The sequence below is a fragment of the Acipenser ruthenus genome, chromosome 1, assembly GCF_902713425.1.
Source record: "Acipenser ruthenus chromosome 1, fAciRut3.2 maternal haplotype, whole genome shotgun sequence".
Classification (NCBI taxonomy): Eukaryota; Metazoa; Chordata; class Actinopteri; order Acipenseriformes; family Acipenseridae; genus Acipenser; species Acipenser ruthenus.
This window is the reverse complement of record NC_081189.1, coordinates 109,756,751-109,773,447: the sequence shown is the minus strand read 5'-3', so window position 1 is coordinate 109,773,447 and position 16,697 is coordinate 109,756,751. Positions and strand designations below refer to the sequence as shown.

Here is a 16,697-nt window from a genome sequence, read left to right as displayed (position 1 = left end):
GTTTTAAAGACTGCCTATGACTATGACTATTTTATTTATTTATTTTACGTCATTTGAATTTTTTGTTTAGGTGAAGGCATGTAATTAATCAGTCTTTGTTTTCCTGGTCTTAAAATTGTACATGAATAATAATCATTGACGATGCTGTTGGCTAATAACGCGCAGTCCAAATCCCCCCCCCCCCCCCCCAAAAAAAACAAAAACAAAAAATAAGTAGAAGCTGCTTTTGAAAAAGTTGGAACTGAAAATGAATAGTGTCCCAAAGTGCATACCATAGCACACGCACACACAAGATGGGCCGAATGGTCTCCTCTCGTTTGTAAACAAAAAACCCAAACAATCTGAGCAAGAGTGAACGAAAAAAAACAAAAAAAAAAAACACGTGACACTAGTCAAAAGCTGCAGGGTGAAGGTAGTTCGGTCTCCAAAAATGAAATAACAGAAACGGATCTGCAGAGAGAAATACATCTATTGAAATTGCAAATTAGTAGTACAGTGTATAATTTGTGCTAAAAAAAAACAAAACTCAAATAAGCTCCATAATTCTGCAAAGTATACCGCTAGCTAATCATTTTTATCACGGTAAGTGAAACCTGTTTTTGTTACTGAGATTTTTGTGATGTCTGTGGTGATGTGCTAAAAGTTTAATAGTCAGGAAAAAAATAAAAAAAAACATAATATTTTTGTTGTGTGTGTGTGTAAACTGCAGTTCGGCGTTTGGTAACGTTCTTAATTAATCCTTAATATTTTAATATTTCTTTATTTTTTATGCAAGAGGAAAAATCTAAGATAATAAAACGCACACTAATGCAGAATGCAGGCAGCGAATTTCTTGGCACCACACTGTCAGTTTAGTCAGCGCCTATAATGATATGAGAGACACTGGTTGACTTTGCTTTGCATCGTAAACAAATCTCAAATCTTCAATGTTTTCTTTTGTAATATGTATTCATTAGTCTGTTGTGGGCATTTTTAAAATGTTATTTTAAATAATGTACATAAAGTAAATACATTCAATAAAAAATATGTATTTTATGCTTAAAAAGTGGAATTAGAAAGTGTTGGAGTTTTTAATCAACATACATTAGTATGCCCACCTGTAGCAGAAATATTTGCCCCCCACCCAAAAAGAATAGTTTGACATGTATATTTGAAATGTTATATATTTATATTTTTTACTTTTAAACGGTCTTGATAAAGAGGTACGCAAGGGAGAATACGTATATTTATATTGCTTATGTGTTTTTTCCCCACATAAATTAAAGAAAGAACATGTTACCAATAACTAATTTTACTGTCTCAGCCTCCCCTGAGAATGCTTGCACATGCCATTCTTACTGAGACCTGAATGAATCTGCATGCAGAGGGAGGAGAGGGCTCTCTCTAGAACAAAGAGCTTGTCTGGTGTCCACATTCGTGGCAGTGATAACACAGCTTTAGATACTTGAGCGCCGTTGTAAACAAATATTGTTTCCCCAAAATATTTGTTCCCTCAGAACAAATATTCTGCGAACATTTGTTCCCCTCTACATGCATGTTTATTTATCCTGTATTATGTAAATGATTCCTGTATAATGCTAGTAAATGTGAGTATGTCTGCAGGCTGCTATCATGTATTATTGTAGGTGAGACTGGACCTGTCAGAGGGGACTGGAGAGTACATGTTAAGGGCTAGAGTTAGGAAATTAAGGTTTTAGTTGAAAATGCAAGGATATAGAAATAAGGGGGCACACATTCTCGAATATAGGTTCCTAGGGGAAACAAATATTCACTGACACCAGTGTCAATGAGTAACTGGTTGTTCTTGTAAACATTTCTCAGGGTGCTTTTGCGGCTAGGAGTTGGAGTTTTTGCCAAGCTTTTTTGTGTTGCTTTAGAGACGCATCACTAAATGTTTCATTTTATGACTCGCTCTCAAAAATATAGTTTGCTGTCAAATGGGTGTATATTTTTACTTTGCAGAAGTTGAGAAACATAAAATTACAACAACTTTTACCTGCTGTTTAAGTTTAGTTTTGCTTGGGTTGCCAAAGATGTAATTTATGTATGCGACCCACGCACTGTGTTGTACTACACGTCTCTTTATTGTTTGTTTGTTTGCTTGCTTGTTTGTTTATTTCCTGAAGGAAACCTCTTATTATGGCAGAACAGCTTTCTCAAAGCGAGTTGGATTATCCGTTTAAACTGCTGGAATACTTCAATGGGTTCAGAGTATCTAAGGTAAAGCTTTTGTTTATGTTTGCTATTGATATTGTCATATTTTAAGTTCGATGTGTGCTACACGTACCGGATCTCTACCAGCGTGGCTGGCATAGCCACCAGACAGTCTGGAAAAGCTCAAGTTGGCTGGCTGTTTAAGTATCTAACAGAGGTCTAAAGTTTTTGTTCCCTAATGTTACATCTACAAAACACACATTGATAAAAATGTACACCTTTTAATGTGTAGACATTAACGCTGTGCATTAGTAGGTCAAAAAAAAAAACACTGATGAACTTGCCCCCTCTGCTGGTCTTGAAACAGTATAACACATTTGAAATATTTTCATGGATTGCTTAGTTCCCTTTCAATCTCGAAATGTCAACCATTATGAGTCGAGAAATGACCCTTGTGTCACATGACGTGAGCAGATATTTAAAAAGCTGCATGATAGGCCTGGTGTGACCACGTGTCTGTTCAGTTTGGGAACAAGACGCTACGTCACACAGCAACCTTCGCCATTTGATTCCTCACTCCAACCTGAGGGAACGTGTAACCACTTGCTCTGTTATCGTAAGACTCTCTTTCGAGACTGATTTTTGGATACCTCGCTATTCCTCCTCGGAAGCTGGCTTGCCCCTTATTGGTAGTTTTTTCTTTTCTCAATAGTAAACTATATCACATGGTCGTGTGGTTTAGGCAGCTGAGAAGCGGCGGCTGCTGTTTCCAGCCTCGTCCATTTTGATATTTGTCTTTGACAAATTGTTTTTTGTGTTTCGGTTCCAGGTCTGCATTCACGTTTTGTGCCAAACTGAGTTTGTCTTATTTATTTATTTTTTTTCAAAAAACAAAAAAAGATATATTTTCCTGTCCCTGTGTTCGACCCGGCTACGGTTGTTGTAGTGTGCCACGCCACTCCCGTGCCTAGCTCCGGTGCACTCCGCGCTCCCGTGCCTAGCTCCGGTGCACTCCGCGCTCCCGTGCCTAGCTCCGGTGCACTCCGCGCTCCCGTGCCTAGCTCCGGTGAACTCCGCGCTCCCGTGCCTAGCTCCGGTGCACTCCGCACTCCCGTGCCTAGCTCCGGTGCACTCCGCACTCCCGTGCCTAGCTCCGGTGCACTCGGCACTCCCTGGGCGCAGATAATGCTCGGCGAGCGCTGGCAGATCCCACCTTTTGTACGGTGTACGGTAAGTTTCAAAAAAGGTCTAGGGCTAAGAGAGCAGTCTGTGCTGAAGGTCATTCCACCTCCCCTGGCTCTCCGCGACCTTTGCTGATGCTCTAGAGGAGCCCCTCGCATGAACCGTCTGCTAGTCGCAGTGCTCGGTCTGTGTCTCATTCTCCCGAGCACAAGACCAGGAAGCCCAGGAAGCACAGGCACTCTCCCAGTGCGGATGTGTCAGCCTTACGGGCACAATCGTTTCTGGAGCGCCTTGTAAATATGGCAGTTTCCCCTGCACCCGCTCTGGTCTTTGGGGTACTGGAGACTCCCTTAGCCCCAGTACTGGTCCCTCCTCTCCCTCAGTCTGAGTTGACTGAGGAGGATCAGGACTATGTGGTGTCCCTGGCTGCCTCCATGGAGGACGGAGAATTCGAAGGGGGAACGGAGGACCCCTCCTGTTTAGAGGGCTCCCCCGTCGGAGACCAATTTGGCTCCTAGCGGTCTACTGGCAGACGAGCTAGCAGCCCTTGTGAGCAGAGCTTCTGCCCAGGTCCAGATCCCTTGGACTGAGGAGACCCAGGTCCACCGAGTGGTTTTTTAAACCTCTGTGTCGGCTACATAGCGCTGTAAGCCTCTCCCGGACTTTGTGGAGGAGTTGCAGTCCTCGTGGGGCAGCCCAGCATCAGCACCCACTTGCTCCAGGTGGATGGAAGCATTGTATGCCCTCCAGGGTGTGGAGAAGCTGGGGCTCCAGCATTTCCTGCCCGATGATTCCTTGGTGTCTTCCTTAGTACAGACACAGACTATATCAACGCTGTCCCAGGGAAAAGGGCATACAGAGCGGGGGTGGTACTACTCTCATGAAAGCTCCCTTCAAACCTCTCCTTTCAGTGGACCCTAAATACTTGTCCAGCTCAACACTAGAGGAACTATGACATCTTGGGCAGTGTTTCATGGGGCATCCCTACCTGACATATGTAACGCTGCGGCGTGGACCATACTGCACAAGTTTATAAGGTTTTACCAACTGAATGTGGCTACTTCAGCGGCGCCTTCTGTGGGGTCCAGAGTCCTTGATGCAGCTTACCCTCTTGAGCAGCAGCTTTCCAGTTAGGCTCGCGCCAGGGCAAGGCTTGTGGCTGCTTTGGCTCACTGCGACAGCTTGGGTATACATTTCCCAACTCGTAATGGTTGGGTTACTTACTGTAACCCTGGTTTTTCATTTCTTTTTTTGCAAACCTACTCACTCATTATTATTATTATTTTTTTTTAACATAAACCAAACAAAAAATATATTATTTTACAGTAATATGCCCCGGGCATTGTTTCCTGACTTTGCCAGCACAGATACATACAAGAGGAATCCGAAACCAACCTCTGGGACAGGTTACATTACAGTATTTGGTTCTAGAATTGTACAATTAACAGGCGTTTCTCCCAACATTAAATTATTTACAATAAATAAAGATTAGCAAATTAAATAAAGGCTTTGGAAATATACACCAGTAGAGAGTAGTTCATATTTTTATTCATACCACTTTTGAGAGCTATTTGGGCAGTTTGTTTAATAAAATTCCCTGTTGTCAATGAAAAAGCAGCGTGTTAGCAGATGAACACCATTTAAGAAAGGTGTTGTGTTCGGGGATGTCTCATTCTTCGTTCTGTGTTTGCAGGTGATCTTCTCGGCCTGTGAGCTGGGGGTGTTTGACTTGCTGCTCCAGTCCCAGAAATCTCTGAGCGCAGAGTCTGTATCCCAGGAGCTGCAGGCCAGCCAGGATGGGATGGAGAGACTGTTGGATGCTCTGGTGGGAATAGATATTCTAGACGTAGAAATAACCCAGGGAAAAGGTATCAAAGGCTAATAACACTATAATAATAATATTGACAGCCTGGGGTTGGAATTAGAAACACCTGCCAAAACACAGCTACTCTGCAATTTGTTTGTTACATGTTTATGTTAACTGAGAAGAATATGTGCTATTAAATAGTCCCTCGCGATCGTGGGATACAACACGGAATTATCCCCTACTTGCAGAATTTTCAATGCATAGCAAAAAAACTGAAAAGTTGTGCAATTTTCTTCAGTGGAACCTACCACTGCTGTTAAGTGTCACTAGAATAGCAGATAAACGCGGGATTTGGTGCAAGCATCAGCGTGAAGCCATTCATTAATATATATGCAAGTAAGTGCAATTATAAAACGGCTAGGATAGATTTAAACACCGTGATTGGCTAAACTCGATTTTGTGGATTTATTTTCTTTAAAATCTCAAAATCTCTCTTTTGGCCACAGCGATGATTCCTGTGAAGCCGGGGTTGAGATTGGTTGTGTTGGATCAGCATATGACAAAAAAACAAAAAACACTCGGTTCACATTTAAGAATATGGTGTAAAAAGCTAAATACATTACAATAATTGCAGACACCAGTGTGTAGTATAGTGCGGTGAGGAGTTTTGTTCAGGTTAACTGATCTGAGGGATATTCTGCATGACTTCCTGCCTGACTGACCGTCAGGGAGGTTGTGGAGAAGTTCAAATTCAGAAGAGATGCAGGCAGCGCATTTGGAGTAGTTAAAAATAAAGGTGCAGAGCGTGATTATTGTGCAGGTGAAACAGTGATTTTAATGTCAAAACTGTCCAGTAGTAATACATTTTTGCAGCAAATTTGTAGCTTCTAAAGACTGTATAGGAAGTATTTTGCAGTGGCTGAATGATACATTACATACATCTTAATTTATAATTTAAATGATATTGTTCTTATTTAATAACTCATTTACACTATTTTTCATTGATATATTTTTCATTTTGCAGATTTTAGGATATTTTACTGCAGATTTCCGTGGAGAGTAATTAAAATTGAGCAAAAGTGGTCCTGTGGATTAGCGATGGTTGACAAAAATTTTTAAAAAACAGCATTTTCTGAATACAACAGTTAGTAAGTTAAACTGGGCTGTTTCTTTATGTGGCCAATAATTAGGTACACTTTGGCCTTGACTTAAGCTTAGTGGCCTTGGTGCCCTCTGCAAATGTATTGAACTGAAGGCCATTTTGGCCTTGCCCTTTTTGTCAGTTTAGAGCCCTGTATATCTCTCTATCTATCTATCTATCTATCTATCTATCTATCTGAGATACAGCGAGGTAGGTACTTTTTTAAAACTTTGAAAGACTATTTAACAATTAAATATAATACACACAAAAAAAAATTAAAATACGGTCAAACCATGAAAACATGGTTCAGATCAACCCAAAGTGAAAATAAGTTACATAAACAGCACAGGAGGCTGTGTGGTCCAGTGGTTAAAGAAACAGGCTTATAACCAGGAGGTTCCCAGTTCAAATCTCGTCTCCCTTGTGTGATCGTGAGCAAGTCACTTAACCTCCTTGTGCTCTGTCTTTCGGGTGGGACATTGTTGTAAGTGACTCTGCAGCTTAGTTCACACACCCTAGTCTCTGTAAGTTGCCTTGGATAAAGGCACCTGCTAAATAAACAAATAATAACACTATGTAACACAATTTTTGTTCCTGGGTAGTAAGTGTTATTTCCTAATTGCTTATGCCTCAAAAGTATAGAAAATGGCTATTATTCCCCACAAACTTTGCTTTTGTGACCAGGACAGTGATATTTTGAAATTTACCTATTTCCAATGAGAAAACGGGCAAATTTGTGTCTTTTCATTCACATAAAGTCAGAAAAAAACAACATATGAATCCAAATTAACATGTATTTATACTAAAGTAATACAAAAATGACTACAAAAGATTTAGAAGTGAGTAGTTTTTCGAGATTTACGATTATACTGTAAATCACTTTCACGAATCAGCCCCCACTGTCCTTGGTAGCGGCGTTCAAAGTCCAGTATATCCTGGTGGAAGCGCTCGCCTTGCTCCTCCGAGTACGCTCCCATGTTCTCCTTGAATTTATCAAGATGAGCATCAAGGATATGGACTTTGAGGGACATCCTACAGCCCATTGTGCCGTAGTTCTTCACCAGAGTCTCAACCAGCTCCACATAATTTTCGGCCTTGTGATTGCCCAGGAAGCCCCGAACCACTGCGACAAAGCTGTTCCAAGCCGCTTTCTCCTTACTAGTGAGCTTCTTGGGGAATTCATTGCACTCCAGGATCTTCTTTATCTGTGGTCCGACGAAGACACCGGCTTTGACCTTTGCCTCAGACAGCTTAGGGAAGAAGTCTTGAAGGTACTTGAAGGCTGCCGACTCCTTATCTAGAGCTCTGACAAATTGTTTCATAAGGCCCAATTTGATGTGCAGTGGTGGCATCAGCACCTTCCGGGGGTCCCAGCCGTACTCATCATACTTCAAGGCGTCCAGCAAGGTCTTGATGCTGTTGTAATCCTCTTTGAGGTGCACCGAGTGAGCCAGGGGAAGAGACAGGTACTTTTTACCATTATGGAGCAGCACGGCTTTGAGGCTCCTGGATGAGCTGTCAATGAAGGACAGTATAACGAGAACATGATGGGAGACTACATTTGGGGGCTGATTCGTGAAAGTGATTTACAGTATAATCGTAAATCCCGAAAAACTACTCACTTCTAAATCTTTTGTAGTCATTTTTGTATTACTTTAGTATAAATACATGTTAATTTGGATTCATATGTTGTTTTTTTCTGACTTTATGTGAACGAAAAGACACAAATTCGCCCGTTTTCTCATTGGAAATAGGTAAATTTCAAAATATCACTGTCCTGGTCACAAAAGCAAAGTTTGTGGGGAATAATAGCCATTTTCTATACTTTTGAGGCATAAGCAATTAGGAAATAACACTTACTACCCAGGAACCAAAAAATAAAAAAATAAATTGTTACACGGTGTAATAAAACACTGTCGACACTGCAGTACATAAAGGTCACATATTATTAATGCTTGCACTATTGAGATGTACCTGTGCTGGGCCTGCGGGCACAAAGTGAATGGACTAAACCAAGTTCCAGAACCCCATGCAGTGTTTACAAGAAACATGTACTTAACCTTTGCTGTATTCTTTGTTGTTCATGTTGCAGCCATTTTTTAAAACGTATTCCTAAAAATGTTGATATGTTTATATTCACACATCATAGGTAAATAAACTACAGCATTTTTTCTTCAACTTTTACTCAGGAACGTTCGCCAGGAGAGTGATTTTTTTTTTTTTTTTTTTTACTTCTTCTAGCATCCCATTGTATCCAGTGTATGTTCCCTTTGCAGCAATGCTGGTGCTCTGAGTGAAATGAATCAGGCATATTTTGGGAACAGAATACCAGCATTTGTTGCAGGAGGGAGTGGGATCTGGATACACTGCGATTCCTGGTGAACACGCAATGTTGAGTAATGTGTTGCCCAGTTGATAACAAAAATTCAAGCGAGCGCAATATGATTAAAAAATAACGCTGCAATACGGACAACACAGGACACCGCAAAGGTTGTGCTTCTTGTAAATTTGGCAGGATGTTCTGTTTAAGACATATTATTGAAATGACCAGTTGCCAGGAGTTTGAACTCATCGCATCTATCACAGCATGAATGAGTGTTCTTACAGCTATAAGAACAATTTATTTCATATCAGCCTTCTGGCTCCTGATCATTTAAGTAATATGCTTAATTGAAGGTAGTTCTGAAACCCAGGGTTAGGGTTTTTCTGGTGTGATAAGTTAACATTTTCTCCATGGTTACCTCCTCTAATTCCTCCAGGGAAGTTGGTCTTTGAAATTTTGCAGTAGACTTGTATGAAAGTCTGAGAGATCACTGCTGACTGCCATGCCCACCGTGTCTGAAACTGATTTGCAGATAGACAAGCAGATATTCCTGTGTACAGAACACACGTCGAGGATTCCCTATGCCATGTGATGGACGTCACAGTGTTTGCTACACTTTGTAGGTGTTTTGAATTTTGGTGTCCAACCCCTGTACATGCCCTCATATAAATGATATGCTTCCCCACACTTCACCAGAAACACCCCTAAACCTTCCCTGTTTGGGAAGCGCTCCACTGGGTGCCAGTTCAGCTGCCCATTCAATAACTAGCCTTGTCAGCGTAGTGCTGACAAAATGACATGCAAAACAAAACCGCATGTGTGCCATGATTGGGCTGTATGTAATGTTTTTCTTTTTTGATTCAAGTTGATTTCTTTTCTTTATTTATTTGTACAGCATTCTACAGCAGCACAGATGTAGCAAACCTGTATTTGGCTAAAGCCAGCCCCAAGTCTTTGTATAACATGATTGCCTACCAGTCTCAAACTATCTACCCTCTGTGGAACCACCTGGCGGATGCTGTCAGGTAGGGAATCACTTCGTCAAGCAAGTCGCTGCAGACTGACCCTGTATTCATAAAGCATTAACACACTGGGTGTTGGAACATTTTATTTAGATAGAAATGAATTTTTGGTCTTAGAATACAACTCACAGAATGGGTTAAAGATTAGGTCAGATTCTGGTTAAATTTCTAGTTAGACAGTAAGGTGATAAAGATCTTTCTGGCCACTTTTGTCTTTGCTAGGACAAGGCTCCAAGACAATCTGAAATAGGTGTTGGCCTCTCCTTTGAGGTCCAGTTCTAACAAGAAAGGCATGTGCCATTTAGGGTGGATCATTGTTTTTGTGTTAGAGGTACCAACACATTGTTAAACATATTTACAGACTGGAGGGTTAAAAAACAGGTTTTCTTGGGAGGGTTCTAAAAACTAGCTACTTCAAAGAGAAACTGGATTGAACCAGATGCTTGGAAGCTAGGGTTAGGACAAAGGACAATTAATGAAGTGATAAGAGATTTGTGTCTGTCTGATTGGTTTAAAGAGAAATCATGATGTCACTGAAAGACTGCATTTAAACCGAGAATACTGAGATGTGCTTTGTATTGCTCTGATCCATGCTTGGAGAGAGGATACCTGCAAATCACCATGTAATCTTTAAGATTAACTTTTATCTTCAATAAACTACACTTATCTGGACTCGAAAGCAAGAAGCCCGCAACTTCTCTTTCGCTTCTTCTTTTATTGCCTATCACAACATGGAAATCTGTCTGTTCTGTACTTAGGACATGATTCCCTCCATGTATTATAATAAACCTATTATTAATTGAAGAAAAGGACTGTACATTTTCTTAAGAAACATCGGAACTCACTTTCGAAATCAACATCACTGGGAAATGATAATATCTGTAATTCCATTAGCTGAGGGGGGGGCAAAGTTGGCCCTTCTAGTCCTGGTCTTTGTTCCATCCCTCGTCTAAAGTGTTGACTTGCACCAATTAAACCTCCATCCAGACCCTAAAGTAGTTAATTGTCTCTTTTTACCTGTTAAATAAACCAGGAGTGGAATGGCCCTCCAGGACCGTGATTGGTCATCCCGACTTAAGCTACTAGCAAGCTCGTACTTTGAGTGCAGCTCCTCAGTTGAAGTTGCCTGCCATAGACCTGCCAGTGTTTCTCTATAAGCAAGACCCAGTGACATCTAGTGATCAGCTATTTTGGAAGCAAGTTTCCTATTGTGTGTATATACAGCTGATCACTACATCAACTGTGACCACCAAAACATATTACCTTTTTTTAAATTACTAAGGCTGTTGGGTTTAAATGGTACAAATCACATTTTCTCAAAAAGTTTAATCATTTTTAGTATCTTAATGAAACTCTTGAAACCACCGTAATTTAATACAGTATGCGGAAATCAATGTAACATTTGAATTAAATACAAAAGTAAAATACAACTATGACTATAAATAATTAATAAGTGTTCTTTTTCATTGTTAATTTATCTATTTTATTGTATCTTATTGATTTATTTTGCATTCTAAAGGACAGCAAACCTGTATTTGGCCAAAGCCAATAGTTTAAACTGTAAAAACAAAAATGTTTTTACTAAAGTTTAAAAGTGCGTTGTGTAATCTCTTTAAAGCCTTGGGTAAAACTAAAACAACAATCACATTTTACCCCTGATTTAGAAGTAAATGGATTCAAATACAGCACCGTCAGCTGATTTCACAGACCCTGATTAACACAAATCTGTGATGATCTCATGTTACCTTAGGTAAGGTAGTCTAAGATTCGTGCTGTCCAGGGGTCTATCTAAAGTGTGGCAGATTGTTATTACCTCAGTTGTGAGATATTGACTCCCTAATGATGCTAAATACAATAAATAATCAAAATAATTCCTTGATAGAAGAGAGATGTCTTAAGATCAGCTGCCTGTTTTGATCCCTTAACTAGAAAACCATGATGTCAGCCATGTTCCTCTGAGTGCACATGCTTGTTGCACACCTATTTGATATATGTATGTGTTGCAATGCCACCATTGTGTTTTACAGGGAAGGAAAAAATCAGAATGAAAAAACATTGAACATGTCCTCAGACCAGATCTTTGAAACGCTGTACAGGTTGGTTCTGTCAATGGTAAACCCCTATGAATGAGCATTAGTGCTGTACCCATAGGCATTGCTGGGTCTTAAAGCTTTTCTTGTAATTGTAGGTTAATAGGATTTCTAAGTTGATTCTTAAAAGTAAATATGTTCTATACCAGCTGCTAACATGTGTCTGGTCTTGGTCTGGAACAAACACATTTCTTGTCTTTATTTTTGGTGTTAACCATTATGAAGTGGTTTGTGCTAACATTAACCGAATAGCTATTATGCAAATCAAATCAATTTGAATTTTGTGATTTTATTGTTTTTCTTCTTCTGTTTCTGTAGTGGAGGTGTGAGGGGGAGTTAGTGATTTGTTTAGTTCACCGCCGTGCACTAGAATAGTGTTTTTACTTTCACAATGTCTTTAGTAAAGAAATACAAACAGTACTGTAGAAGCTCTTTGTAACTGCAACAAAATTATATTTGAAAAGCAGGAAACAAAGTCCATTCTTATTTCAGGTCTGAGGAAGAAATGCTGAAGTTCATGCAGCTGATGCATGCAACGTGGGTCATCGATACACATGATGTTGTGACTGCATTTGACCTTTCACCTTTCAAAACGATGGTTGACGTTGGAGGTATGCCATTTTATGTTTGGTGAGTGGTTCAAGCGTGTCCCTTGTTCGTTCTTTTTAATGATGCGTTGCGTAGCATCGCTAAAGGTAACATTTAAAACCAATACTGTAGAACAACCCTGTCTTCCATTATAATAAATGTCATTCATCTCCACACTCTACTTCAGTTAAGCAGGATGGCACAGTATGTGATTTGTGGAGCTCTGCTCTGTGGCGTATACCTTCAAGGGAACATAATGTATTAGAAATGAAAAGTTCAGCTGCGCCTGACAATTGAAAATCCTCTGCTATCCAGAGCAGGACAAGTTAAGATGCACTGGTGTATAAATCCCATTCTGTCACGCTGGCTTTGGGCTTGTGGGTACTGATTGAGAATGGCAGGTTCATACAGGGGCATACTGCTCAGGAAGAGGCAAAGCACTTGATGTATTATCTCAATCCAAGCAAAGCAAGAATGGTGTAATTCACTATGCTGTTCACCTAGAGACCCGGGTTCAAATCAGGCTTGGGTCACAAGTGAAATGAGTTTGATTTTCTCAACTTAGCCCCCATTTGACAGCAGCCTACTGCAACAGGATTAAATATCACATGGCATGTAATGTTAAAACAGTCAAAGTACTCTACAGAAATCCTAGTTTAAATGATTTGGTTATCTGATGTAATGAAATTGGATGTAAAATAGAGGACTCCATGTGCGGTTCCTGAAGTGATAATGGGCTACAGTTATACTGCGCCTTATATAACAACATTATCAATACGGGCGCCTCTTCATTCTCTGTTTAGGCTGCACGGGAGGGTTGGCACGGGAACTGGCAAAGGCCTATCCAGGCTCCACGGTCACTGTATTCGACCTGCCCAAAGTGGTGGAAGTGGCCAAGAAGCATTTCTCCGTTCCAGATGACAGTATTGCTTTTCAAGAAGGTGAGATTGCTTTTAACTCGAATTACTAGAACGCCTGCCGGCACCCACATTATTGTATCTACTGGCACTACGGTCCACGCGCTGTATTACAGAACACAGTAACATACAGTACGACCCGGAAAAAGAAATGTTTGCTTTTGAAACTTAGTATCAGCCAAGAAACTGATTTTCAGCAACAACAAAAAAAATCTAAAATGTTCTCAGAAAATGGTTCTGATATCAATACCAAATGTGCCTCCTCTCTGTATCCAGTTGCAATATGATGAACTCTGTTATTCGTTTTAAACGCATATAGGTAGCCGGTATCTCTTCAGGTATCAGTTATGGATACACCAATACTTTTCATAGAGACCAGTTATTATAAAACTAATTATTTACCACAAGCTATTGACAGCATCAGAATCTGGTGAATAAAGAGGAACCTGTTGGTGATCCACTTTTCCATGGCACAGCTGTCTAGTATTTCCTGGGTCAGTTCACCTGGATAGTGAAATAGTCCCCACCCCTTCACTGGGAGTGCAAATGCAAACAGATAATCCAAGAATAAGGCATAGATAGTAATAGCTTCCTTTAACCTAATAATGCAGTCCCAGAAATCCTGTTTTAAAATGTAAATACATGTTTGCTTTAACAGGTGTTTCTTTTAAAACTGCACACGTTAGACCTGTGTAGCTAATGGAAGTGCAAAATGGCTAAGATTCCTGGAATTATTTTGTGTCTTACTATTACTTCAAGGGTGCATTAAACAGAAATTGAGATTCGTATTCATGGCTTGCTTATCGTCTTTTATGATTATAGTGGACCTGTTTCAGGCTTACAGGGCATGAATAGTACATTGTATTCCATGAATGTGCCTGCTTTTGAGAGGTTAAGCTCATCTCCTCCTTTTGTTTATGTTGCAAATAGGAGAAGCTGCTCGGCTTACTCAAGCAGGGATTCCTTGAAGTATTTATGAGCCAGCGTAGGCACTTCTGCATATTCAGCTGCTTAGCAATTCATAAAGACATGAAAAGATAGCATGCATGCTAAGTAGTGATTGTTAAAATATATTTGCATGTGACACTAACCTAGAGGGGCACAGTATAGGGTTTTTTTTAGTTCCTGCAGCATTTAGAGTTTCTAGTCCTTGGCTAGTTACTCTGCTCTGAGCTGCCCCCTTGAGGCTGCTGGTGCAAGGCACAATGCAAATTAAGAGCTCATTAGAACTACAGTAGCTAGGTTTGCATTTGCTGATATGCTATGTAAAGATGACTCGTATAGGCGCATTGTTTTTGTTTTTTAATTTTATTTTTATTAGTTTATATCCGTATTTGCAAATGCTCGATTTTGGCCAAATTTGGGCGGAAAGTCAGCTTTGTTTTTTGTTAATCAGTTTCTTTCCATGAATAAAAATGAACATAACCCAAATACAACACTTTTTTGGTTTATTTTAAAATCCAGGTTTATGAGAAACAGTAGGTCTTACAACTGTGTAGCACCGTTCAATTTCAGGCTTCAAAGCCTCATTTTCCTTTACATAGTCGCAAACTGATTTTTATTTTTACCCCTCAGTAGTATAGCTGAAACAATACAAAAACCCCATCTATTTCTAAACCGGTCACTATTTGTTTTGTATTGCGTATGGGTTCAAAGTTCAAGTCCTATGTATTATTTATAAAATGTACTCATGGCTTAGTTTATCCTACAATAGCAACACATCCCTTTCTTGTGAATGATTTAGCTGAGCCCGGCAATGGCACTTGTTCTTTTGCAGGTGATTTCTTCACTGGGGAGCTCCCAGAAGGTGACCTGTATATTGTAGCCCGGATTATTCATGACTGGAAGGAGGAGAAGTGCTTGCAGCTGCTCCGCAAGCTTTGTGAACAGTGCAAGCCAGGTTTCTAACACATTTACTTTCTTCTTATTTATATAGAAATGCTGCAATACTACAATAATTCTAGCAAGGAACCTGCTACATGTGTTAACCCCATAGTAGTAATAGTCTGTAGAAGACTGTGGCAGCAGAGTTGAAAGGTCACATCTTCTGATTTTTTTTTTTTTATTTACATTCTCAAAATACAAAAAATGACGAGCTAAAATAATCATTTTAAGCTACTTTAACAACGATAATTAAAGGCAACATAGTGGCTGGGTGGCTCAGCAGATGCTAATGGACATTGCCAGGGAGGCAGTGTGTGGAATCTGTCGGTGCTGTACCAGCCCTGTGGATAAATAGTGTACCTCAGTTTCCAGTGGTTTCTAATTCGCTAATCTGTCCTTGCTGGTGCAGATGGTGGGATCCTGATCGTGGAGGCGATGCTCAATGAAAACCGACGAGGCCCGGTCATGACCCAGCTCTTCTCCCTCAACATGCTGGTCCAGACCGAGGGAAAGGAGCGCACCCCGTCCGAGTACTTCCGTCTGCTCAGCTCAGCAGGGTTCAAAGACCTGCAAGTGCGTCGGACGGGGAAAAGTTATGATTGCATTCTCGGGATAAAATAAGCACCACAAAAAATGAATAGAGAACTGTTCAATATCTGATTCTGTTCATTTCACTATGCACATGTGCTTTTTCTTTTTTTCTTTACTGTATATGCATGCTTAGCTGTTTCAGTGGACCTTGTTAGCAGAAATTCATTTTAATATCAAACCTGGTATCTTACATAGCTGGTAGCATGTTAGCAACGGTTTAGCATGATGTTTACAAGGTCCAGTTCCTTTCTGATGTGTTTAGCAGGCACATGTGTTTATTTTCCATGTATTTGTTTGAGCTCTATTGTTAGTGTGTCCATTGAAGGGGGGCATGGGCTCTGCTTTCAAGGCGTAGCCATGGGAACAAACTTAGAGTTCCATGGTAGCAATAATTTAGGCCTTCCCCTTTTACACAGAAATAAAATATGCTAAAGTAAAGAAACTTGAGCTGCAAAATATACAAGGATGATACATAACACTGACGAATGTCAACTCGCCCTACTCACTCACTTATTCCTACCTGTTGTCATTTATTGTTATTTGATAGAAAGCCGGAGCGGAGATAGGTTTGTCCAATGCAATCTAAAACTACTGTACAGTGCCTTGCGAAAGTATTCGGCCCCCTTGAACTTTGCGACCTTTTGCCACATTTCAGGCTTCAAACATAAAGATATGAAACTGTAATTTTTTGTGAAGAATCAACAACAAGTGGGACACAATCATGAAGTGGAACGAAATTTATTGGATATTTCAAACTTTTTTAACAAATAAAAAACTGAAAAATTGGGAGTGCAAAATTATTCAGCCCCCTTAAGTTAATACTTTGTAGCGCCACCTTTTGCTGCGATTACAGCTGTAAGTCGCTTGGGGTATGTCTCTATCAGTTTTGCACATCGAGAGACTGAAATTTTTGCCCATTCCTCCTTGCAAAACAGCTCGAGCTCAGTGAGGTTGGATGGAGAGCATTTGTGAACAGCAGTTTTCAGTTCTTTCCACAG

At 40.2% G+C, this 16,697-nt stretch overlaps 1 protein-coding gene across 2 annotated transcripts; it reads left to right on the top strand.

Annotated features, from left to right (window-relative positions):
* The first annotated feature begins 247 nt into the window (after window positions 1–247).
* asmt2 (acetylserotonin O-methyltransferase 2) lies at window positions 248–16,343 on the top strand. 2 transcript variants are annotated; one of them, XM_034034303.3, is made up of 9 exons: window positions 248–582; window positions 2,127–2,220; window positions 5,030–5,204; window positions 9,503–9,632; window positions 11,657–11,725; window positions 12,212–12,330; window positions 13,111–13,248; window positions 15,002–15,124; window positions 15,518–16,343. In XM_034034303.3, exons 2-9 carry the CDS (start codon window positions 2,140–2,142, stop codon window positions 15,727–15,729), a joined length of 1,047 nt encoding a protein of 348 aa, XP_033890194.1. In that variant the 5' UTR covers window positions 248–582; window positions 2,127–2,139; the 3' UTR covers window positions 15,730–16,343. The 2 variants fall into 2 exon arrangements, with proteins under 2 accessions (XP_033890194.1, XP_033890195.1); XM_034034304.3 differs by lacking the exon at window positions 2,127–2,220 and having other exon boundaries at window positions 252–582.
* Window positions 16,344–16,697: the final 354 nt, after the last annotated feature.

Bases quoted from the DNA above. Each gene is read 5' to 3' on its own strand.
- asmt2 (XM_034034303.3), top strand. From the start codon at position 2,140: ATGGCAGAACAGCTTTCTCAAAGCGAGTTGGATTATCCGTTTAAACTG. The intron at 2,221-5,029 runs GTAAAGCTTTTG...CTGTGTTTGCAG, and splicing joins ATGGGTTCAGAGTATCTAAG to GTGATCTTCTCGGCCTGTGA. The intron at 13,249-15,001 runs GTGAGATTGCTT...GTTCTTTTGCAG, and splicing joins CAGTATTGCTTTTCAAGAAG to GTGATTTCTTCACTGGGGAG.